The sequence below is a fragment of the Sus scrofa genome, chromosome 2 (assembly GCF_054392235.1).
Source record: "Sus scrofa isolate SSC_HxYL_T2T_F1_AM1 chromosome 2, Sscrofa_HxYL_maternal_Yorkshire_Landrace_v2.0, whole genome shotgun sequence".
Lineage (NCBI taxonomy): Eukaryota > Metazoa > Chordata > Mammalia > Artiodactyla > Suidae > Sus > Sus scrofa.
This window is the reverse complement of record NC_139384.1, coordinates 22,051,706-22,077,464: the sequence shown is the minus strand read 5'-3', so window position 1 is coordinate 22,077,464 and position 25,759 is coordinate 22,051,706. Positions and strand designations below refer to the sequence as shown.

Below are 25,759 nucleotides of genomic sequence, written 5' to 3'. Positions count from 1 at the left end.
TCTCTAGAAAGTTGTCCATTTCTTCTAGGTTGTCAGATTTGTTGGCATGTCATTGTTCATAGTATTCTCTTATGGTTTTTTGTATTTCTGCAGTCTCTTTTGAGATTGCTTCTTTTTCAATTTTTATTTTTTTGTCTTTTTAGGGCTGCACCTGTGGCATATGGAGGGAGGTTCCCAGGCTAGGGGTCCAGTTGGAGTGTAGCTGCCAGCCTATGCCACAGCTGCAGCAGTGAGGGATCCAAGCTGCATCTACAACCCCCACCACAGCTCATGGCAGTGCTGGTTCCTTAACCCACTGAGCGAGGCCAGGGATGGAACCTGCATCCTCATGGATACTAGTCAATTTCGTCAACCAGTGAGCCATGATAGGAACTCTAGAGATTTCTCCTTTTTCATTTCTTATTTTATTTATGTGAGTTCTTTCTCTCCTCTTCTTGGTGAGTCTGGCCAGAGGTTTATCAGTTTTTTTTACCCTTTCAAAGAACCAGCTCTTGGTTTTATTGATTTTTTTTTCTTTTATTTTTCGAATCTCTATTTTACTGATTTCCTCTCTGATCTTTATGATTTCTTTCCTTTGCTGACTTTAGATTTTGTTCTTCTTTTTGCTGTTCCTCGTGTTTATCGTCTCTTTTACAGTATATATTTTTTTCCTTTAGGTCTGTATACTGACTTATTTAAGTGATTGCTTTCCCATTGTGATTTCCTCCATCCTTTTTCTTCCTATTTCTTTTTTATTTAGAGGAGTCCTTTCAGCATTCTTTTCGAATGGGTTTAGTATTGCTGTACTCTTAGTTATTGTTTGTTGGAGAAAATCTTTGTTTCTCCTATTTTTTAAATGATATTCTTGCTGGGTAGAATATTCTAGGCTGCAGATGTTTCCCTTTTAGAACTTTGAATATGTCTTGCCACTCTCTCTTGGCCTGTAGGTTTCTGTAGAGAAATCAGCTGATAGCCTTAAGGGAGTTCCCTTATAATTAACTCTTTGTTTTTCTCTTGCTATCTTTAGAATACTCTTCTTAACTTTTGCCATTTTTATTAGACTATGTCTTGGTGTGGGCCTGTTTGGGTTAAACTTGTTTGGGGCCTTCATGCTTCCTGTATCTTGATATCTATTTCCTTTAGATTTGGGAAGTTTTAAGCCATAATTTCTTCAAATATATTTTCAATCCCCTTTTCTTTTCCTCCTCCTTCTGGAATCCCTATTATGCATAGATTGGCCTGCTTGATATTATCCCATAGATCACGTATATTGCTTTCATTTTTTTCGTTTGGTTTTCTGTCTGCTGTCCTGATTGCGTGATTTCCATTATTTTATCTTCCAAGTCACTAATTCATTCCTCTGCATTATTCATTGTGCTTTTCAGGGCCTTTAACTCAATTTGTGTCTCTGCAAATGAATTTTCTAATTTTTCTTGGTTCCTCCTGTTTTCTAGTTCCTTTCTAAAGTAATCTGCATTACTGTTCATATCTGCTTTTAATTCCTTCATATTCAGTCTTAATTCCTTCAGTATTTTCACTATCTCCTTTTTGAATTTGGTGTCTGTTAGACTTAAGAGGTTTGTTTTGTTGTTTGCTCCTTCATGTGTAATTCTCCTGTTCTTTTAACTGGGAATGGTTCCTGAGCATCTTCATTTTGCTTATATTTTTCTTATTATGTGAGTTTAGGGAAAACAATTACCATAGTCTTGGAGAGCTATTTATATGTGGTATTTTGTGTGGGCTTATTATTTATTTTTAGGATGCTGCAGTGCTTCCAGGGAGAGGTAGGCAGTGTGTAGGGCTAGTAGCCACTGCGTGGTTGTTGGGCCCTTAAAAGTGCAAGGACCCATGGGATAGTGGCACAAGCTGCTCCTAGTACAGGGCCTTGTGAAATGGCAGTGATCCTCAGGCAGGTGTAGGTGGCACCCAGAGTGTTTGGCGGTGGCAGTGGTAGTGCGTGTGCATTCCCAGGGGAGTGAGAGCAACAATTTATGGTGCTCAGTTGCAGTGCCTTCCTCTGTGCTGACCTCTGAGGTAATTGGGGCTGTAGGTGGTGCCTGTTCAAGGATCCCTAATGATGGCAGGCCACACCCACCACTGGAGTTTGAGATGATTGATTTTGCCCCCGAGGCCTGTAGACCACACAAGAAGCTCCCCACTGCGTTTAGCCCACACAGGAGGGACTGCCACCCATAGCCTGTGCAAGAGGGGCCCATCATCCATAGCTCCTGCAAAAGGCACCTTGCTGCCCATGGCCCCGCCCTCTGAGAGTCTGGGTGTGTGCTCAGAGAAAGATGTTCCTATGGAGGTCCTCCCCTTCTCTTGCCCTCCCCAGCAGTGGCACCTTGCTTCCCCTGAGGGCCCAGACCTCCTCCCAGGTTCTCCAGCACTTGGAGCACAGCCCCCTAGCCCATTCAGCTGTTTCCACATAGCCAACCCTAGTCCTCTCCCCGGAACTGACCTTTGGAGCCTGAGTCTCAGTACCCAACCCCCGCCCAGGCATCTCAGGTTGTGGTGTCTTGGGAGGTGGTACCAATGGTTTCTACTTTGCCCTCTTCAGTCCAGCTGCTACGCTTTTCTCTGAGGCTTTGAGGTCCCTTGATATCTGCTGATCTCCCAGGGTGTGGGTTCCTTTCCTCTTTCACAGCTCTCTCTCAGGAGTGCTAGTCCCATCCTGATTCTTTTTTTCTCTCTCTCTCGTTTTCCTTTCGTTATACCCAGTTATATGGAGGGTTTCTTGCCCTTTTTGGAGGTTTAAGGTCTTCTGCTAGTGTTCAGCAGATGTTCTGTGTGAATCGTTCTACATGTAGATGGTTTTTTTGGATGTGTTTGTGGGAGAAGGTGAGCACCACATCTTACTCCTCTGCCATTTTGGTCCCATTCTCCATCCTCCTAATTTATCCCTCCCCACCATGCTTTCCCCTGTGATAACCATAGCTTGATTTTGAAATCTGTGAGTACAAATAAATTCTGTTGTATAAATAAATTCAAAAAGATAGTGAATTTTAGTAGGAACCTGGGTAAATAGCTTTAATATATTAACTGCTAAATATGGTAATGTAAATCTGTATTTACTGGGAAAGAAATCTGATAAAATTTAGGGAGAAATAGAGAGTGGAATGATATAATATCATGTATATGTATTATCTGATTTTTGTGAAAATATTTATCTATCTATATATCTTTGTAGAGAAGTTATCCTGACATGATATATGTATTTGACAGTAGATCTTTCTGAGGTGAGATTTCAAATAAATTTAGTTTTCTTCTTTATATTGTCTATAATGTGTTTGTTTTATAGTAACATGAATTTAGCTTATAATCAGAAGAAAAAGATGTTTTTTTAAGTTGATCTTTGTTAGAATTAAGCAGCATGACAGAAAGGACTAACTTTGTCAATGATACAGTGAACAACTTAACTGCTGAGAAATAAATAGCCACTGCTAATTGAAGCCTTGGTTTAATTTGACAAATTAACGGTTTAAAAGAAGATTTTAACCATAGCTTTGGAAATAGTCCCTGTCTAAAGTGAATACAAATTTATATGGGCCAATTTTAAAAATGATAATTTCATTCATTAGTATATCAGACTACCTCAGTGGTATAGGTTAGGCTGATTAAAAGTGATGCTTTTATGATAGTGTTGAATCTTTAGAGAGGTGGCATTGAAAAGTACAAGGAATTTTTAGAAGTCATTAGGCTGGGTTCCCTCAGGTTATAGATGAAGAAATGGAAGCCCTAAAAGGGAAGGTGATTTGCTTAAGGTCACAGCTGGTCATAGCCCTGTCAAGGAATTATTTCTTCCTGATTCCTGGTGGCATCTCTACTTATCCTCCTTTCCAGATAGTCATCAGTGAACAATGATGCTTTAGGAGATGGAGAATCTAACAGATGTTAGATGCTGTCAGATGTTAGATCTATCAGATACTTTGGTCAGCAGTGTATAATGTACCTAACATGTACCTGAAAGCGTATTAAGTACTGAGGGTAGAAAGAGCAATATAAAATTTTTTTTTGGAAAGATAGCCATATAATAATTAAACAATATAATAAATGCTAATACAGAAATATGTATACATGAGTGCTATGAGAGCTCAAGAGAAAGATGGTGATTCCAAGAGAAAAGAATCCACTGATCAATCAGGCTTCCTATGTGGGAAGGATGCTTCCAGCCAAGCAAGGCAGGTGTTTTTCCATGAGGAAATTGCAGTCACTGGGTGGGAAAAAACTGTATTAAGTGGGGTCATTTAAGGAGAGGTGAAATCTTGATTGGTTTGAAGACTTTTATTTATGTTTTCTGTCATATTGTCTCTATTTAAATAATCTAAAATTCTGAAAAAAGATTTAAATATCCCATCCCATTTTTAACCTTTTTTGATGAATTATGGCCTAGTGTAAGATTTCATTAATCAGTTTTAAACTGCTGGTGGTAACAGTGAGTTCCTCATTAACATTGCTTCCATGTGCTCATTTGAATACCATTTAAAAAAAAATAGTAGGTAAAAATGTTCATCCTATATGAAGAATAAGTTGCATATGAGGGGTGGAACTAATCATAATAGATGGAGGACCAGTGGAAAGTGATTGACTCAAACTTGATTTTGTAGAACTTAAAAATGTTTATATCCTTAAATTGGTTATTTTAAGTTTAAAATGTTCATCCTTTATCTAACTTGGCAGTGTAATCATTACCTTTATATAGTGACATTTCTGTCCACTACCATGTGATTTTACTGAAATCACAAAGACAGGGCTCCATATAAGAGATGTAGAAATTAACAATATCTTGGTTAGAGATGGCAGCAAATGAAATATATGAAAATGAACTTGATGTGATATGTGATTCCATATAGCTCATTTCTAAACACATGGTCAGTTTTTTTCTTACAGTTTCAATTTTGCTCTAAAATGTATTTAATACTTTCTCACCTTCTTAAGTAGAGCAAATTGAAAATAGTTCCGCTTTTCCTTTTTGACTCAGGTCATTATAAACATCCATTTATTGTGCTGTGTAGTAATGGAAAGTTGTAGTGTTGTTTGTTCTTTGTGAAAAAACCATAAAGAGCTTTGAGATCTTGTGTATGCATCGTGTCGTTTTTAACCTACCTCTCTTAATTTCTGCTACTCTTTGCTCTTGGGCTTATAGCAGCCACTTCAAAATGCTAAAGGTTTTGAAGGGATATTACCATCCCTTTTTACATTGTATATAAATTAGGAATATATAGGCTCCAAATATTGACTCATAGTAGGCCTGGTTTATAGAGGCCTAATAAACTTTTATTGGTTGAAGAGATGTAATATTTTACAGAGTTGTCCAGCGTACCCTCTTTCATAATCTTCTGAGGAGAGGAATTCAAAAGAAGAGACATTCAAGCTGATTGGCATTTGCCAGAGATAATTAGCATAAATTCTTAAAATTTAAGAACTTGAAAGTACCTCAGTAAAAATATGTCAGGCTATAAATCTTCTGTAACTAACCCTTATCTGGCAGAGATCCATGCCATTTGCTGCCATGCCAAAAAGAGAAACACAGCTGTTAAGCTGTCAGTGGACTCCCTTCCTTCCTTCTACTAATAGTTTTATAGTTATACCTTTTCTTGCTACTGTATCTTTGTTGAAGTTAATGCTCCAAGGAAATGAAAAATACTTCTTCACAGTTGAATGTTGGCCAAATTCATGCTATTCAAATATGGTAAAGCCCTGGTTATCTGGTATATTTTTAAACTAAAATTAAGATTATTCTTTAATCATTTCTCTAATGTAAATCTTTGTCTTATTCTTCAGTTTCCTCTTGAAGTTCTCCAAATGTCATATAATCAGACTGATTGGGTATTGTGGAATGGGAATGTCATATTCGCATGTTCTTTCTCCTTTCCCCAATTTTTTCCCCTAAAACTTCATTTAAATATACTTATTGAGTCACTTATTAAACCACTACCTCTTGAGAGCCGGACAGAGTTGCAAAGTATCAGACTTGCTTTGGCTTCCTTTTAAAGCTCTTTTGTACACTGGCCACTGGCTATAGTTTTCACATTTTCTCCTATAAAAATTTTGCTGTGCTGTAATACATTACAAATAATACGTCATATGGTTGTGAATATTATAATGGCTTTCCCTGTCCTACCCACATGTGACTGTTAAATATGTTCAAATACAATGAAAAGAGAAGCAAAAATTTCCACCCTATTGACGTACACCTAGCGTTTTGCTTGCCGGCCTTTGCTAAGTTTGATTGATTGATAGAGAAGATTTACAGCTGAGGTGGTCAAGTATAGGCCTTGCTATTATATATTTTTTGTGCCTTTTAAATTTAGAGCCCAGTTGTAATGTAAATTCCAATATAGTAAGAAGGCCAGGGAAGCAGTGAAGAGATTTTGTCATAAAAGCAAGACCATGGGAGATGATAATTATCCATCACTGCATAATGATAATTATGTAGTTCAGACAATCGCGGTGAAAGTATGAGTGGAAGTTACTCCAGGCTAACACCTCTTTTTTTCTCTAGCACCTTTGAGACGGTAGAATGAGCAAAGGCAGAGGAGTTTTATATGCCCTCACCCAACATTATTCAGTTGTTATTGAGCATATTATTCAAGCAAATGTATTTCATGTTGTTCTTATTCCCTCTTTCTAAAATAGCTCCCATTTACCAAAGTCTAAGCAAGGCTGTTTTCTGCATTTAAAAAAGGTAGCTCTGAAATTAATTAATTGAGCTGATGTCAGGTTCTTTGAGATTACAGAAAAATATTTTCTGTTCAAAGCGGAATTTCCTAACGAGATGGTATACAGTTTATCCAGGTTACACTATTGGTTAGCAGGAGCTTCAGTTCATCTCTTAGGTACTAAGGCCATTGTCTTAAGTTTTTCGTTGTTTTTTCCTTACTATGAATATATTGTGTGTACATTATAGAAAATTTAAAAATATAAGTGTGTAAAGTAAAAGATATGAATGTACATCTCCTCCTCTTAATCCCACTTCCCAAAAGGAATCACTGTAAACCAATTTAGTTTGGTGCATTTACAGTCATGTATACATTTATATCTATAAAAATATATACATGTAATTCCTTAAAAAAAAATCATAGCATACGCTTTATTCTTTATCACTTTTAGTTTCCAATACATTGTGAATATCTTCCCATGGTAGTAGATCGGTATCCCATTCCATTGGAAAATGGATTTCCCTATTCCCTCATTGATGGACTTAGGTTTGGTGTGTTTGTTGTTGTTGTTGTTTGTAGCTATAGGTACTGTAGTGAGCATCCTTCTATATATCTTTACCCACTATTTAAGAATGCCTGTGGGATAGTTTCTTAGAGTTTGTATTGCTAGGTCAAAGGGTATGTGCTTTAAACAATTTGATATATCTTGTCAAATGACCTCCCAATAGTAAATTTATTAGCCTGCTGCCAGCATATAAGTGTTCATTTTTCCTGTATCTTCAACAACATAGTTACTTGTTTATGATTCAGAAATGAATTATAAGTCTCAGGGTTATTTTATATTATCTCTGATTTATGGCTTTCCTACAAATAACTTTCAAAAATAGTTGCTTTTCATACTTTCCTTTTATTGCCTCCTAACCTATTCCAGTATGGAATGTGCTATCAAGGTAAACAATCCCTTTTTTATTAGTAAAGGTGTAAAATATCTTTTTTTTTTTTTTTTTTTGTCTTTTTGTTGTTGCTATTTCTTGGGCCGCTCCCGCGGCATATGGAGGTTCCCAGGCTAGGGGTTGAATCGGAGCTGTAGCCACTGGCCTACGCCAGAGCCACAGCAACGCGGGATCCGAGCCGTGTCTGCAACCTACACCACAGTTCATGGCAACGCCGGATCCTTAACCCACTGAGCAAGGGCAGGGATCGAACCCACAACCTCGTGGTTCCTAGTCGGATTCGTTAACCACTGCGCCACGACGGGAACTCCTGTAAAATATCTTTTAAGGAACTTATTGTTTGCTTCAAAATACTTCTCTTCTTGAATATTTCTTATATGACCAGTGAGGTCAACATATTCACTTCAAAATCTTGCTCTTTCAAGTTGGATTGCGAGAAACAGCTATTGAACCTCTGATTCCCTTTGCTGAAATTTACACGTGCTCACTTTTGAAGTACCCCTTGAGTTTACTGGGCACACAACACTGATTATAATGGTGATTGAATAATTTAAGAGATATTAAAGGAAACTTTACTAATCCAAACAAATGTTAATGAAATCTGAGCTTTACTTTTTGTTGTTTGTTTGCTTCTAGGTGGATTCACCAATGAACTTGAAGCATCCCCATGACTTAGTCATATTAATGAGACAAGAAACAACAGTTAACTACCTCAAAGAATTGGAGGTGAGGCAAATGGACATGTGATATGCAACTGAAATTTATTGCAGGGCCTAGTGTGCAGCCTATAGAAGTTTCCAGGCTAGGGGTCAAATTGAAGCTACAGCTGCTGGCCTACACCACAGCCGCAGCAACTCGGCATCCGAGCTGCATCTGTGACCTACACCATAGCTCACGGCAACACCAGATCCTTAACCCACTGAGCGGGGCCTGGGATCGAACCTGTGTTCTCATGGATACTACTGGGTTCATTACCACTGAGCCACAATGGGAATTACTGTGTGATTCTTGACTCATTTAATCCTTGAACAAAGTTTCCATGTGTAAAATTTTCCAACAAGTATGAAGAGGAATAATCTCTGAAGATATTCTGGAAGGAGAGTTTGAGTAAAATATCAAGAGGAAGAATGTTTTGAATACCTTATAAAAGTATAATTTTGTTAATCCCAGGTAACAAAAACTAGCATCTTTCTATTTTGTGTTCATAAGATTGAGGTGAAAAGCATTCATCACTTTGTACCTTGAAAACCTGATATTTATTAGTGCTAATAAAAGCTGACCTTTTTGTTTCTATATTGATTTTCATAAACTGATTTTGCTTACAGCAAAAGTATTAACTATTTGAAAAACAGTCCTTTTTTTCCCCCTCATAGAACCTCTGCTTAAAAGTTACAGTGTATATTGAATTCAAATTTTAAGGAAACTTTTAAGTTGTAGAAAAAATAATCCAATTTGCAAAATGAGATTTTTTAGAAAATTATTGAGAATAATAAGAACAGAATCAGAGTTTTTGAGTAGAATCGTAAAGATCACCCTTGGAGTCCCGCTGCAGCACAGTGGGATTGGTGGTGCCTTGGTTAGCACCGGGATGCAGATTCAATCCCTGGTCAGGCACAGTGGGTTAAGAATCCAGCCTTGGTGCAGCTGCAGTTTAGGTTACAGCTGCTGCTTGGATCTGATCCCTGGCCTGGGAACTCCATGTGCTACGGGGCAGCCAAAAAAGAAAATAGGTAAATAAATATCTTCCTCATTTTAGAGGCAAAGAAACAGATCTAAAGACAGTTGAATTGTGTGATTTCACAAAGCAAGTTATAGCAGAGTCAGAGGAAAATGTTATGTCTCTTGACTTAAAAGCTGGCATACAAGTTAAACCTGTAAAAATTCTGAATTTCACTTACATAAATTCAATCTGGTACATCTATCAATAGCAGTAGTTATATATTTCTAAAATTTCTGTAAATTCACATGTATAAAGGAGAAGCATTTTAACACATGTTAATTGTATGTAGGTAGTAGCACTTTAGGAATATCTATAAAACTTGAACATCTCACTACTTTGTTCCTGCCAGTTTTATTACTTATAAATTTAGAAATGTTGATTTTTACGGATACTAGGAAAATGACAGTAGATACATTTATAGAATTACATGCTTGGAAGGTTGATCTGTTTTTACTTAAACACAGTATTCAAAAAGATGCAATGGTGCAGAAAATAGTTCTTATTTTCAGATGCATAGACAATGTTATATGTGTATTGATATCTCTCTTTTTAAGGGAAGTATTATTTGATATAGAGAGGAGACTTAAAATGAGAGTATATGTAGGGGGAAAATGCCATTTACCAAGTGAGAATGCAAATGAGAAATACCAACTCCCCCAATTTTTGTTTAAGGTAGTGTAATGACTTCATACCTAGTACACCCCTTCTGCTTTATATATATAGCAATGACAGGTAGAATACAAAATAGAAATCAAAATAAAATGTAGTCAGGCCTAAACACAAATATCTACATGGACTAGAAATGGAATGGAAACACTAAGTCAGGAATGTGGCTAAAACTACAAACCTGCTTGTCTCCAGGGCCAGGAAATGACTCTATTGTCTAGGGGTTTGGTTCTCTGGAGTAAAGGTGACAGTATTTTGTGCAAGATAAAGGAAGAGAACAAAGCTTACTACTTGAAGAGTGGAAATGGAGCCATTCTGTTTGCAAAAAGAGTCTGGCTGGGGGGAAAAGCTGGAGACAGAATAGAACCTACTGACAAAGAAATGAACTAAACCATTCAGTAGTTCGGTACTTGCATCTTTAATTCCTGAGCACCATTTCAGGGCAGATTATTACTCTGGGGTAGAAACTCCAAACGAAAATTATATGATCTGATTATGGACTTGGGAACTGGATAGAACCTGGAAGCAACTACAGAACTGCTAGACGCAGGAGATGGTCATGGAGTGGTTGGGAAGAGACGGAGATGGAGAGAGGGTAAAGGATGGCTCCCCAAATTTTTGACTTGAGCTGCGTAAAGGGTAGAATTAGTGTTAGCTGAGATAGAGACGGCTGAAGGAGATAGAAACTGGAGAGGAGTTTGGCTTTGGTATGTTATGTTTGAGATCCCTGTTGGGCGTCTAAGTGGAGCCATCAAGTAAGGAGTTGGTTTTTCTAGTCTGGACTCCTGGGTAAAGGTCTGAGTTAGAGATATAAATTTGTTATTCATTAACATAGACTTAAGCCATGAGGCTCATAACACAGTTTATCTACAAAGTAGTAACAACTAGATAGACACCAGAAGACAGTGGAGGAATAGCACCAAAATGTTAAAGCTAGAATTTTGTATTCTTTTAAATTATTCAAGAGTGAGGACAAAGCAGTCTCTGACACACAAAAACAGTTTACTAACCACGGACCCTCGCTTAAAAAAAAAAATTAAAGATGTTCTTCTACAAGATGAACATTGATGAAAAAGTTGCTAAATTGATTGAGTCATTCATTTTCTGTGTTTGAAAGGTAAAACTAAATAAAATTACCAATTTGTAGGTGGGTTGGGGCATGCTAGGTGATTCGTTAAAGCATGTTAGGCTATTTTGTCATGTTCAGAAGGCAAAAATAACTGAATAAATTAAAATCCTGTTGGAAAATTTATGCATATTAAAAATGGCATACATATTAAAAATTTAAGAATATTGCCACCTTTCAAGCAGTCCTGACAAAGAAATATGAATCTAATTAAATCACAGTATAATATGCTTTTCGGAATAATTGGTTTCTTTTGTCATTTTGTGTATTTTATATATTTTTAAATTTTTTATTGATTTTTATTTTTTCCATTGTAGTTGATTTACAGTGTTCTGTCAATTTCCACTGTAAAGCAAAGTGACCCAGTCATACATATATATTTTATATATTTAAATGATTAAGGAGAGGAATATAGGCTTTATCAAACTACCAAAGAAATCCGGACACAAAAAAATTAAGAACCTCTGAATTCTACTGTCAATATTCAAGAAATAGAGGACAGAAGAACATGTTAAACTTGTGGGATTCAGTCAAGAAAATCCTGTAGAGAAATAAACTTTATAGGACAAGTGACCTGGTTTTGTTTACAAATGAATTATAAGGATTTGAAAAAAAAGGAAGTAGAGTGGTAACCAGTAGGTTAAAAGAGACCTAAGAGAGAAATTGGCCAAATGCAGTATGTGGACCTTATTGGATTTTGATTCAAACAAACTATATTTTAAAATAAAGAGGAAAGAAACAATTGGGAATTTGAACACACACTGAATATTTGATATTAAGGAATTACTTTTTTTTTGTATGTGATAATGGTGTAGTGGTTTTATTTTATTTTTTTAAGTATGCCTTTCAGAACCATACAAAAATATTTATTGATGAAAAATCTAACAAAAAATAGAGTCAAAAAAATAACAATCTATAGTTTCCAAACCTACAAATAAAGTGAAGACACAGGAAGGGGGAGGAAACGTAGAAAGTACATCAAGCACATGACAGGCAGGAAATGAGAAGAAAATCAAAGGAAAACATAAGATAAACAGAAAACCCAAAATAATGTGGTTGAAATAAATCTGAATAGATCAGCAATTGCAATAAATATAAGCAGATTAATCTCCCTGATTAAAATTAATCCCTGAATTTCCTATTTAGTTCAGCTGTAGAGTACATATGAAAAATATGTACTATAACACAAAACCAATGTAGTGATAATTGGATGGAAAAAGTACTTACTGTGCAAAACTAAGCAAAAGAAAGCTGTTATGGCAGTATTTATACAAGTTCACAGTCCGTCATCCAAAATCACTGGGGCTGTATGTAGTTAGAATATAGCATTTCTTTTTTGTTGTTGTTGTTTTTGTTTTTTTTTGTTTTGTCTTTTTTAGAACTGCATCGAGGCATGTGGAAGTAACCAGGCTAGGGGTTGAATCAGAGGTGCAGCTGCCAGCCTACACCACAGCCACAGCAGCACAGGATCTGAGCCACACCTATGACCTACATCACAGCTCAGGGCAACACCAGATCCTTAATCCACTGAGCGAAGCCAGGGAAACCCACATCCTCATGGATACTAGTTGGGTTTTGGAACCCACTGAGCTGCAATGGGAACTCCGAGCCTTTTCTTTCTTTCTTTCTTTCTTTTTTTTTTTTTTTTTTTTGTCTTGTCTAAGACTCCAGAATCAGATGCATTAATACTTCTCCAGCAAAATGTATGAATATTCACACTAAGAGAATAAGACTGTAAAATGGCTTTTCATCAGCCTTTACTACTACATAAATTGTATTGCAAAACTCAAAAATCTCAGTGTTTTCAGAATTTTAGATTTTAGAGTCGTAAAGTATAATAAACCTGCCTCAGACAAAATAAGAAGAAAATTCATTAATAGAGATAAAAAGAGGGGCTCCATATTAACAATCACCAAAGGGATATATTACATACCTATGTCATGGATATGTATAGATTTATTTCAAAATGGCAAAAACTGACAGAATTACATGAAAAATCCATAATCAGAGTAGGAGATTTTAATAGTTCTTTATTAGAAATGGATAAATCCAACAAAAATATAAAATATAGGAGGAAATTAACATACTTGATGTGACAAGAAAAAGAATGTATGCTACGTTTTTCGTAATTGGTCACTACCAGGAAACAAAGACTATAAACTACAGGATTTTTTTTTTTTTTTTAATCATGCAGAACATGTTCTCTGACCACAGTGCAGTCACAGCCAAAAAAATAAAATATACTTGCCCACTGGAAAAAAAGGAGAAAAAACTGAAGTACTTGAAAATTTCTAAATGCATTCTTAAACCATGAGATTTCAAAACTTGCACAATGAAGCTTATATATACATAGAGGCAAGTTTAGAGACCACAGTGCATTTATTAAAATAAGACAAAAGAAATGAGTTAGTTGTTCAACTCAAATTAGAGAGCAATGAAATAAAAACCTAATAAACGTAAAGAAGCAAATAACAATAGAAATTAAAAAGTCTTAACAATAGTTTAAGAAGTAAATTAGACAAAACTCTAGCAAAACATGTTAAAAAGAAAAGACAAAAAACTGTTAGTATGAAAAAGCAGATATAAAGATTTGTTTTAAAAGATCATTAAAAACTTTATGCCATTTGAAATCTTAAGTGTAATATAAAGAGTTTTAGGAAAATACAAAGTGTCAAATTTGGGGAAAGGATAAACTCTTTGTAAATGATATTAGAAAAGTGATTGTGCGGAAAAAAATTAGATTCTTACCTTTCTGTACACAAAAATTTTCTACGCCGTTTAAAAACCTGAATCCATTCAGGCTGTTTTAACAAAACATGTTATACTGGGTACCATGTAAACAACAAAAATGTATTTCTCACAGTTCTAGAGGCAAGAAACTCCAACATCCTGGCACCAGTATGGTTGCCTTTCTATGACGGTCTCTTTCCTGGTTCACAGTCAATACCTTCTCACCATGTGGAACCCTGGAACCTCTTTTATAAGAGCACCAATCCCATTCATGAAGGCACAGCCTCATGAACTAAGCACCTCTCCAAAGCCCCACCTCCTAATACCATCACCTTTGGTGGTTAGGATTTCACTGTTACCAATTTGAGAAAGACAATTAGAATATAGCACTAAATATGAAAAGCGAAACATTAACACTCAAAAAAAAAATAGAATACATTAATATATTTACACATCAGAATAGAGAAGGATTTCTTGAAAAAACAAATCACAATTAAGAAAATAATTGATGAAGTTGACCATTTTAAAGGAAAACCATCTCGTTAGCAAATGACACCATGAGCCAAATTAAAAGATAAGCTACAAGCTGGGAGAAGAGACTCGAAATGCATATAGACTTGAAATGATAAAGAATGAGTTTACAGATCTGTTTTTTTCATAAATTTCTATAAGTCAATTTTTAAAAACTAACGGGGAAAATGGGCAGAGTTGGAAAAGCAATTCACAAAATATCTCATAAAAATGAAAATATGTTTAATTTCATTAATGATTGCTTTGTTAAGACGGTCTATTTTATTGCAATATATTATCAACTTTTGTATTGTCAACAGTTTCAAAATCTCAGTGCTGTTCTCACAAAGGAACGTTGAGATTCAAGGAAGAAAACCAAACAATATGAGCATTCTTATAGTCTCTCCTTAGAGGTGGTACACATCATCTCTATTCTTATCCCATTGGCCACAGCAAGTCACCTGGCCAAACCAGAAGTCCATAGGGCAGGGTAGTATAGTTTATGTATGGGAAAACAGCAGGAAGGAAATGAATAATTGGAAAGAGATCCTTTATTTATTTATTTATTTATTGTGTGTTTTTCGTTTTTATTTTTTTTATCACATCTGTAGTTGTATAATGATCATCACAATCCAGTTTCACAGGATTTCCATCCCACAACCCAAGCACATCCCCCCACCCCCCAAACTGTCTCCTCCAGAGACCATAAGTTTTTCAATGTCTGTGAGTCAGCATCTGTTCTGCAAAGAAGTTCCATCTGTCCTTTTTTCAGATTCCACATGTCAGTAAAAGCCTTTGATGTTGGTGTCTCATTGTATGGCTGACTTCACTTAGCATGATGATTTCTAGGTCCATCCATGTTGCTAAAAATGCTGGTATTTCATTCCTTTTAATGGCTGAGTAATATTCCATTGTGTATATGTACCACATCTTCTTGATCCACTCCTCTGTCGATAGACATTTAAGCTGTTTCCATGTCTTGGCTATTGAAAGAGTGCTGCAATGAACATTGGAGTACATGTGTCTTTTTGAGTCATGGTTTTCTCTGGATAGATGCCAGGAGTGGGATTGCTGGATCAAATGGTGGTTCTATGTTTAGTTTTCTGAGGCATTGCCATCCTGTTCTCCACAGTGGTTGCACCAATTTACAATCCTATCAAGAGTGTACTAGGGTTCCTTTTCCTCCACACCCTCTCCAGCACTTCTTGTTTGTAGACTTTTTGCTGCTGACCATTCTGGCTGGTGTAAGGTGGTACCTCAGAGAGGTTTGGATTTGCATTTCTCTGATCATCATGAGTGATGTTGAACATCTTTTCATGTGTTTTTTGGCCATCTGTATGTCTTCTTTGGAGAACTGTCTGTTTAGCTCTTCTGCCCATTTTTGGATGGGGTTGTTGGTTTTTTTGGTATGGAGCTGCAGAAGTTGTTTATAAATTTAGGAGATGAATTCCTTGTCAGTTCATTCGCTTGCAAAGGTTTTCTCCCATTCTGTGGGTTGTCTTTTTGTTTTGTTTAGGGTTTCCTTTGCTGTGCAGAACCTTTTCAGTTTGATTAGGTCCCATTTGTTTATGTTTGTTTTTACTGTCAGTACTCTAAGAGGTGAATCTGAGAAGATGTTGGTGTCCTTTATGTCAGAGAGTTTTTGGCCTATGTTTTCCTCTAGGAGTTTGATAGTGTCTGGTCTTATATCTAGGTCTTTAATCCATTTGGAGTTTCTTTTTGTGTGTGGTGTTAGGGAGTGTTGTAATTTCATTCTTTTCCATGTGGCTGTCCAGTTTTCCCAGCACCACTTATTGAACAAGCTGTCCTTTCTCCATTGTATAGTCTTGCCTCCTTTGTCATAGATTAGTTGGCTGTAGGTGCGTGGGTGCAATTTTTTGGAATAGTTTCAGAAGGAGAGGCGTTAGCTCTTCTCTAAATGTTTGATAGAATTCACCTGTGATGCCATCTGGTCCTGGACTTTTGTTTGTTGGGAGTTTTTAAATCACAGTTTCAATTTCAGTTCTTGTGATTGGGCCATTCATCTTTTCTATTTCGTCTTGGTTTAGTCTTGGAAGATTGTACTTTTCCAAGAATTTGTCCATTTCTTCTAGGTTTTCCTTTTGATTGGCGTGTAGTTGCATGTAGTAGTCTCTTAGGATCCTTTGTATTTCTGTGATGTCCGTTGTTACTTCTCCTTTTTCATTTCTAATTTTACCGATTTGAGTCCTCTCTCTCTTTTGCTTGGTGAGCCTGGCTAAAGGCTTCTCAATTTCGTTGATCTTTTCAAAGAACCAGCTTTTTGTTTCATTGATCTTTTCTATGGTTGTCTTTGTTTCTATTTCATTGGTTTCTGCTCTGACCTTTATGATTTCCTTCCTTCTACTAACTTTAGGTCTTGTCTGTTCTTCTCTCTCGAGCTGCTTTAGACGTAAAGTTAGCAGCTTGTTTATTTGAGCTTTTTCTTGTTTCCCGAGGTAGGCTTGTATTGCCATAAACTTTCCTCTTAGAACGGCTTTTGCTGCATCCCATCGGTTTTGGAGTGTCGTATCTTCGTTGTGGTTTGCTTCTAGGTATTGTTTACTTTCCTCTTTGATTTCTTCAGTGATCCATTGGTTGTTTAGTAGCGTGTTGTTGAGTGTCCACGTGTTTGTGTTTTTTGCCGTTTTTTTCTTGTGGTTGATTTCCAGTCGTATAGCGTTGTGGTCGGAAAAGACGCTTGATATGATTTCAGTTTTCTTAAAGTTGCCGCGGTTGGATTTGTAGCCCAGGATGTGATCAGTCTTAGAGAATGTTCCATGTGCACTTGAGCAGAATGTGTATTCTGTTGCTTTTGGATGGAAAGTCCTCGGAATATCTATGAAGTCCATCTGGTTTACTGCATCACTCAGGGCCTGTGTTTCCTTCTTGATTTTCTGTCTGGTTGATGTGTCCCTTGCGGTAAGTGGGGTGTTAAAGTCCCCCACTGTTAGTGTGTTCTTGTTGATTTGTCTTTTTGAGGTTGTTAGCAGTTGCCTTGTATATTGTGGCGAACCTGTGTTGGGTGTGTAGATATATAAAATTGTTATATCTTCTTCTTGGATTGATCCTTTGATCATTATGTCGTGACCGTCTTTGTCCCTTAACATAGTCTTCATTTTAAAGTCTCGTTTGTCTGATACGAGTATTGCTACTCCAGCTTTCTTTTGATCCCCGTTTGCATGAAGTATTTTCTTCCATCCTCTCACTTTCAATTTGTATGTGTCCCTAGAAGTGAAGTGGGTCTCTTGAAGACAGCATGTATTTGGGTCTTGTTTTTGTATCCATTCAGCCAGTCTGTGTGTTTGGGTTGGGGCGTTTAGTCCATTAACATTGAAGGTAATTATTGATATGCGTGTTCCTATTGCCATTTTCTTAATTGCTTTGGATTTGTTTTTGTTGCTCTTTTTTCTTCCCTTCTTTTCTTGTTCTCTCCTCTTCTGGTTTGATGACTATCTTCAGTGTTGCCTTTGAGTTGATTTGTCTTTGTTAGTGTATCAGTTGTAGATGTTTGGTTTGCAGATATTCCAAAGTTGTGATATAAGAGTCTATATGTATGTGACATTGTTTTAAGTTGCTGGTCTCTTAATTGCACGTTCATCTCCAGCGTCCTGTGTTTGTACCCACCTCTTCTCATGATTTCTGATTTGGGGGGCATCATTGTGCGTGGATGCTTTCGTCTCTTTACTGTGTGTATACCTTTACTGGTGAGCCTTGTCATTTGTGATATTTTTGTTTCCTGCTGCTGTCTTGTCTTTTCTGCCTAGAGAAGTTCCTTTCGTATTTGTTGTAAGGCTGGTTTAGTGTTGCTGAATATTCTCTCAGCTTTTGCTTATCTGTGAAGGGTTTGATTTCTCCTTCAAATCTGAATGAGAGCCTTGCTGGGTGGAGTAATCTTGGTTGGAGGTTTTTTCCTTTCATCACGTTGAGTGTATCATGCCACTCCCTTCTGGCCTGCAGTGTTTCTGCTGAAGGATCTGCCGATGATAACCTTTTCGGGGTTCCCTTGTATGTTAATTGTTTCTTTTCCCTAGCTGCTTTCAGGATTTTCTCTTTGTCTTTAATTTTGGTCCGTTTGATTAAATATGTGTCTTGGTGTAGTCCTCCTTGGGTTTATTTTACATGGTACTTGTTGTGCTTGCTGGATTCGAGTGAGTGGTTCCTTTCCCATGTTAGGGAAGTTTTTGGCTATTATCTCTTGGAATATTTTTTCTGTCCCCTTCTCTCCCTCTTCTCCTATAATGGCCCCCTATAATGCGGATGTTGGTGCGTTTAACGTTGTCCCAGAGTTCTCTGAGACTCTCTTCATTTGTTTTCAGTCTTTTTTCTCTTTTCTGTTCCGCATCCATAATTTCGACTAATCTGTCCTCCCCCTCGCTTATTTGTTCTTCTGCCTCCTGTATTCTGCTGTTGGCTGCTTCTAGTGAATTTTTTATGTCAGTTATTGTATGTTGCATCTCTTCTTGTTTACGTTGTCTGTCTTGTGTCTCTTTGGTCAGTGTTTGCTGTAAGCTATCCATCTTTGGCTCCAGTTTATTTCCAGTGTCTTGCATCATCTTGAGCATCAACAGTCTAAGGTCTTTTTCCTGGAGGCTGAGAATCTCCTTATCACCTAGCTGATTTCCTGTGGTTTTTTCCTTTCTCCCTCCTCTGAGTTATAGTTCTCTGTCTTCTCATTTTTGTAGGTTTTTGGTGTGGTGACCTTTTTACAGATATTAGAGTTGTAGCCTGTCTTACTTCTGGTGACTGCCGCCCTTGTGGCTGAAGTCGGTATGGGGGCTTGCTGTAGGCTTCCTGATGGGAGGGGCGGATGCCTGCCCACTGGCAGGTGGAGCTGATTCTCATCCCTTTGGTGGGTGGTGCTTAGTGCCTGGATGGGATTAGAGGAGGTTGTGTGCCTGAGGGGTCTTTAGGCAGCCTGTTTACTGAGGGGCGGGGCTGTGATCCCACCTGGGTTGTTGTTTGCCCTGGGGCTTCTCAGTGCTGACTGATGGGTGGGGCCAGGTTTTCCCAAAATGGCCACCTCCAGAGAAAGGCATGCTGCTGAATATTCCCGAGAGCTTTGCTTTCAATGTCCTTTCCTCACAACCAGCCACATTCAGCCCTGTTTTCCCAGGATGTCCTCCAAGAACTGCAGTCAGGTTTGACCCAGATTCCTATGGAGCCTTTGCTTTGCCCTGGGGCCCAGTGCATGTGAAAGTCTGTGTGCGCCCTTTAAGAGTGGGGTCTCCGTTTCCCCCAGTCCCGTGGAGCTCCTGCGCACAAGCCCCACTGGCCTTCCATGCCAGATGCTCACTCCAGGGGCTCTTTCTCCCAGTGCCAGTTCCCTGCACGTGAGAGTTTGATGTGGGGCTGAGATCTCTCACTCGTGTAGGTGAGTCTCTGTGAACCATTTAGTTTCCAGTCTGTGGGGCTTCCCACCCGGGAGGTATGGGGTTGTTTATATCATGTAATTGCCCCTCCTACCCGTTGATGAGGCCTCTTCTCTGTCTTCTGGAGTAGGATATCTTTTTGAAGGTTTATGGTCCAATTGGTTGAAGATTGCTCAGCCTTTAGTTGTGAATTTTGTTGTTTTTAGGGGAGATGTTGTGTTCCAGTCCTTTATTCTGGCATCTTAATCCCATCCTCTTGAAAACAGATCATTTAATAACATCCTAGTAATCTTTTTCTTTTTTTTTTTTTTTTTTTTTTTTTGTCTTTTTGCCTTTTCTAGGTCCATTCCTGTGGCATATGGAAATTCCTAGGCTGGGGTCTAATGGGAAGCTGTTGTTTCTGGCCTATGCCAGATCCACGGCAACAAGGAATTCGAGCTACGTCTGTGACCTATAGCACAGCTGATGGCAATGCCCAATCCTTAGCCCACTGAGCAAGGCCAGGGATTAAACCCGCAACCTCATGGTTCCTTGTCCGATTTGTTAATCACTGCGCCAGGACAGGAACTCCAACATCCTAGTCATCTTAATGGCTTAAAACAATAAGGTCATACTAAATGTCACTCTCATTCTTACGCCACCCCAGGCTGACACTCTCTGAATATTGCTATTCTCAGTAACTGAGAGAAAAGAGTGAACATAGTGAGGCATACATTGGGTCTAAAAATGCTTCCCTCCAGAAGGGGCAGATGGCACATCTCGTGTTACATTGACCAGAGGAAGTCATATTGGCTGCATCTGAGTCCAGCAGAGCAGTGATATAGAGTCTTCTTAAAAGGAGGGGCAGCAAATTTGTTCAGAAATTATAACAAGATGACATTTCATAACCATCAGGTTGACATAAATTAAAAAATAGGACAAAACCAAATGTTGGTAAGTTTGTGAGGAGATGGACATTATTCTAATCTGTTTGTAGAATTCTAGTTGTTATAAGCACTTTGAAGAGCAGGTTGACAGTGACTGAATAAACAAAAAGTGTGTGTCTAATACAGTCCCTGCTGGAACTCTTACACAATGACATTTTTGTAAGAATATATAGCATATTTAATAGCAAAAATATTTTTAAAAAGAACCTAAAGGTTTATAAGAAAATAGATAAATACATCTTTATACAGCCATTAAAATGAAAAATGTATAGCTATACCAACCAATGTAGATAAATCTCAAAAATATAGTATTATGTATAAAAAGAAAGTTGTAGAATGATATGTACAGTATAATACTATTTATATAAAACTTTAAAACTTCTAATGCAGTTGTATATGTGACTTTGGAGATATAGGTATGTATATATATATATATATATATAAAGTAATATTTTAAGAGAATAAGGGTAATATAGTAATATTTTTTAAAATATACATAAAAATTATGCATAAATTTAAGGTAGTGAAAACTTTTGGAAGGGAGAGATGGATTTCAAAAGTGGTTAAGAGGGACTTCTCCTTTTTTTCTTTTAGGAAAATATGCACTGAGTATGGGAAAATGTTATAATAGATATGGGCAGTAGAAACATGGCTGTCATGTATGTTTTGGTCAAAAAATGTGACTGCCAGGAATTTTCATGGAGCACAGGGCATTAGGGGAAGTTATTCCAGGTATCCCCGTCAACATGCTGGATGTCTGGAACTGAACTATGACATGTTTGGACACTTCAGTGTAGTTTTAATTGCTGAGCCATTAAATTGCTGTGTTGATAGATGTAGGTTTGTAGGTAGTCAGAGATCATATTAAAGTACTCATGTGCCAGTACTGTTCTGTTGCTTTCTGTATATGGACACCTCTTTCAAGAAGCTTATTTTTGTCAGCAATCTAAATGTCCAGATGAATGGATAAAGATTGTGATACACACACACACACACACATATAAAATACAATGGAATATTACTCAGCTATAAAAAAGAATGAAATAATGCTATTTGCAGCAACATGAATGGACCTAGAAATTATCATAATGAAGTAAATCAGGGAAAGGCAAATATATATCACTTATATGTGGAATCTTAAAAATGATAAAAATGAGCTTATTTGCAAAATAGAAGCAGACTTACAGACATAGAAAACAAGCTTGTGGGAATGGGGGATTAATTAGGAGTTTGGGATTACAGATGCAAACCATGTATACAATAGATAAACGATAAGGTCCTGTACTGCATAGGAAACTATTCAATATCTTGTAATAAACTATAATGGGGAAAAAAATCTAAAAAAGAATGTGTGTATCTCTCTGTTCATAACTGAATCACTTTGCTGTACCTGAAACTAACACAACATTGTAAATCAATTATATTTCACTAAATAAATTCTTACATGGTATCTATTGAAATATTAGAAAAATCCATTGTGTTCTTATTTTCTTCTCAACAGAAGCAGTTAGTTGCTCAAAAAATTCACATAGAAGAGAATGAGGACAGAGATACAGGACTGGAACAGAGACATAATAAAGAGGATCCAGACTGCATCAAAGCCAAAGTGCCCTTAGGGGACCTAGATCTGTATGATGGCACATACATAACTTTGGAAAGCAAAGACATCAGGTAAAGAAATTCTCTTTTCAAAGATAAAACTACCTCTTCCCGAACAGACCTTTCTCAAATCAATAAAAATTATTTCTCTAATGAGAATAAACCTCAGTCACTGATGAGTTTATTGAAATTTGAAAGTTTAAAATATATACTATGTCTAGAATTCTTATAAATCAATTAAAATATTTAATAGCACAGTATAAAATTGAACAGTGTATGGTTAAAAAAATACAAATGACCAATAAACATGTGGAAAAAAATGTTTCTCAGTAATAATCGAGTAAGCACATACAGAAATATTTAGATAGATTTCATCTATCAAATTGGAAAAAATATATAAAAATTAATGACTGGTAAAGCAGTGTAAACTGGTTTAACATTTCTAAAAAGACTTTAGCAGTATTATATTAGCTTTTGAAAAGTCCAGCTTAACATTCCATGACTTAGCTACTATTTTCTCTCTAGCTCTTAGTTTATTTCCTTTAAGTTAAAATTCCAAAATATTTTACTCTAATATCAGCTATGTGAAGAAGGTTGCATGTTGACTGATAACGGTTGTAAAGTGAGATGCTTTAAGAATATGAATTAATTAAGGAAAATTGGACATTTTGTCACTTTTAGTTCATTCATTATCTCTTGCTTCTTGGTTTTAGCCCTGAAGATTATATAGACACAGAATCTCCTGTCCCTCCGGACCCTGAGCAACCTGATTGCACTAAAATTCTAGAACTTCCATATAGTATACATGCTTTTCAGCACTTACGAGTAAGTAGAGTAATTTAGGGTTTTTTTGTTTGTTCATTTTCATTTTTTCTTTAACCTCTTACACATACTGTTTTTCTTTCTTTTCTCCTAAATAGCTCTATAATTTAACAAACATCTCCTATTTCTTAAAATTCATTCAATGTAAATGATGTAAGATACCAAATTACTTGTGATTTTTTTTATGTTTTATAATCTCCTTTTCCATTTTTTTTCTTCTCTTCAGGGCGTGCAAGAGAGAGTTAATCTTTCTGCACCTCTTCTACCTAAAGAAGATCCAATCTTCACATATTTATCTAAACGATTAGGAAGAAGTATAGATGACATTGGTCACCTCATTCATGAAGGCCTACAGAAGGTAAGTTACCAATGACTTAAAGAGCTGGGAGCCTCTGTGTGAACAGAGATATTTTTCTCTCCTAGCTTGTTTTTGTCTAGAGAGTGATTTGAAGTCATTATTACATTAATGTAAACTGTATAGTCAAAGTTATAGAGAAGCATTGGTAATCCAGTTCTTGTTACCAGGAAGAGATACCAAAAAGTTTTATTTAAACTAATTCATGAAAAAGAACAAATTATAAACTAATATAAGCAACAAGGCTCACAGGCTAGATCATATATTTTGAATGTGAACAAAAATTTGACATTAATGTCTTTTATATATCTACACACAATAAATACATAGATTGTCACTGTTCTCTGAACAGAAAGAAAAATTGCCACCAACCGTTAAATCTTCATGTAATTTTCTTTTAACAGAACATTTACTTTTTTTTTTGGCCATACCTGCAGCATTTGGAAATTCCTGGGCCGGGGATCAGTTCCATGCCACAGCAGCAACCAAAGCCACAACAGTGACAACACCCAGTCCTTAACCCACTGCATGACAAGAGAACTCCAAGAGAACATCTCCTTTTTTTTCCTTCTGTTTAAAATATTTATTTTTTAATTAACTAATTTTTTTATTAAAGTATAGTTGATTTATGATATTGTGCCAATTTTTTTATGAGCTACCTATATATTAAAGATATTAAACATTGGCTGCCATGTGTTTTTCCTATTTTATCTTAAATCTTATGATTTTTTTTTACATGCAGAATTTGAAATTTCTCTTCTTAGGTAAACTTACATTGAGGTTTTTTTTTTTTTTTGTCTTTTTGCTATTTCTTGGGCCGCTCCCGCGGCATATGGAGGTTCCCAGGCTAGGGGTCCAATCGGAGCTGTAGCCACCGGCCTAGGCCAGAGGCACAGCAACGCGGGATCTGAGCCGTGTCTGCGACCTACACCACAGCTCACGGCAACGCCGGATCGTTAACCCACTGAGCAAGGGCAGGGACTGAACCCGCAACCTCATGGTTCCTAATTAGATTCGTTAACCCCTGCGCCACAACGGGAACTCCAACATTGAGTTTTTGATATGGTTCAGTTTTTTTTTTGCTTTTGGTTTCAGATTTTTTTAAAAATAATTCTTTTGAAATGTAGTTGATTTACAATGTTGTGTTAATTTTTGCTGCACAGCAGTGATTCAGCCATACATATACACTCCCATATAGGTTTTCGCAGAACATTGAGTAGATTTCCCTGTGCTATAGCAGGTCCCTGTTGATCATCCATTCTATACATGAAAGTATGCCTTTACCATTCCCAGAACTCCAGTCCATCTCTTTTCCTTCCCCTTTGGTAACCATACATTTGTTTTCAAAGTCTATGAGACTGTCTCTTTTGTAAATAAGTTCATTTGTACCCTTTGAAAAATTCCACATACAAGTGATATATGATATTTGTCTTTTTCTGTCTGACTTACCTCACTTAGTATGATAATCTCTAGGTCTATACATATTGCTGTAAATGGCATTATTCTTTTTTGTGGCTGAGTAATAGTCCATTGTATATATGTACCATATCTTTCTCTCTCTCTCATTTTTTTTTTTTGTCTTTTTAGGGCCACACCCGTGGCATATGGAAGTTCCCAGGCTAGGGATCGAATCAGACCTGTAGCTGCTGGCTTACACCATAGCCACCACAACAAGGGACGGGATCCAAGCCGCGTCTGTGACCTATACCACAGCTCAAGGCAATGGCAGATCCTTAACCCACTGAGCGGGGCCAGGGATTGAACCTGCGTCCTTATGGATCCTAGTTGGGTTTGTTACCACTAAGCCATGACGGGAACTCCTGTACTACATCTTCTTACCCATTCCTCTGTTGATGAACATTTAGGTTGCTTCCATGTCTTGGCTATTGTAATTAGTGCTGCAGTGAACATCAGGATACATGAATCTTTTCAAATTACGGTTTTCTCCAGATATATGCCCAGGAATGGGATTGGTGGATCATATGGTAGTTCTATATTTAGTTGTTTAAGGAACCTCCATACTGTTCTCCATGGTGGTTGTACCAGTATATATTCTACCAACAGTTTAGGAGGGTTCCCTTTCCTTCACACCCTCTCCAGCATTTATTGTTTGTAGCCTTTTTGATAATGGCCCTTCTGAGTGGTATGAGATGATACCTCATAGTTTTGATTTGCATTTTTCTAATAATAGTGTGTTGAGCATCTCTACATGTGCTTTTTGGCCATCTGTCTGTCTTCTTTGGAGAAATGTCTATTTAAATCTTCTGCTGTGTTTTGACTTCCATACGTCTAAAATTCAGTATATGTTAGAAGATAAAAAATCCGAGCCATAAAAGGAGCAA

The 25,759-nt window shown here is 37.0% G+C and overlaps 1 protein-coding gene across 6 annotated transcripts in view; it reads left to right on the top strand.

The window, feature by feature from the left end:
- TTC17 (tetratricopeptide repeat domain 17) overlaps positions 1–25,759 on the top strand; it is a 153,490-nt gene that overhangs the window by 15,975 nt on the left and 111,756 nt on the right. For all 6 annotated transcript variants that reach the window (XM_021083171.2, XM_021083170.2, XM_085011403.1 and 3 more), the window contains exons 2-5: positions 8,231–8,320; positions 22,143–22,312; positions 22,954–23,065; positions 23,289–23,420. In XM_021083171.2, the coding sequence (XP_020938830.1) occupies positions 8,231–8,320; positions 22,143–22,312; positions 22,954–23,065; positions 23,289–23,420 (504 nt within the window). The remainder of the gene's footprint in view (positions 1–8,230; positions 8,321–22,142; positions 22,313–22,953; positions 23,066–23,288; positions 23,421–25,759) is intronic.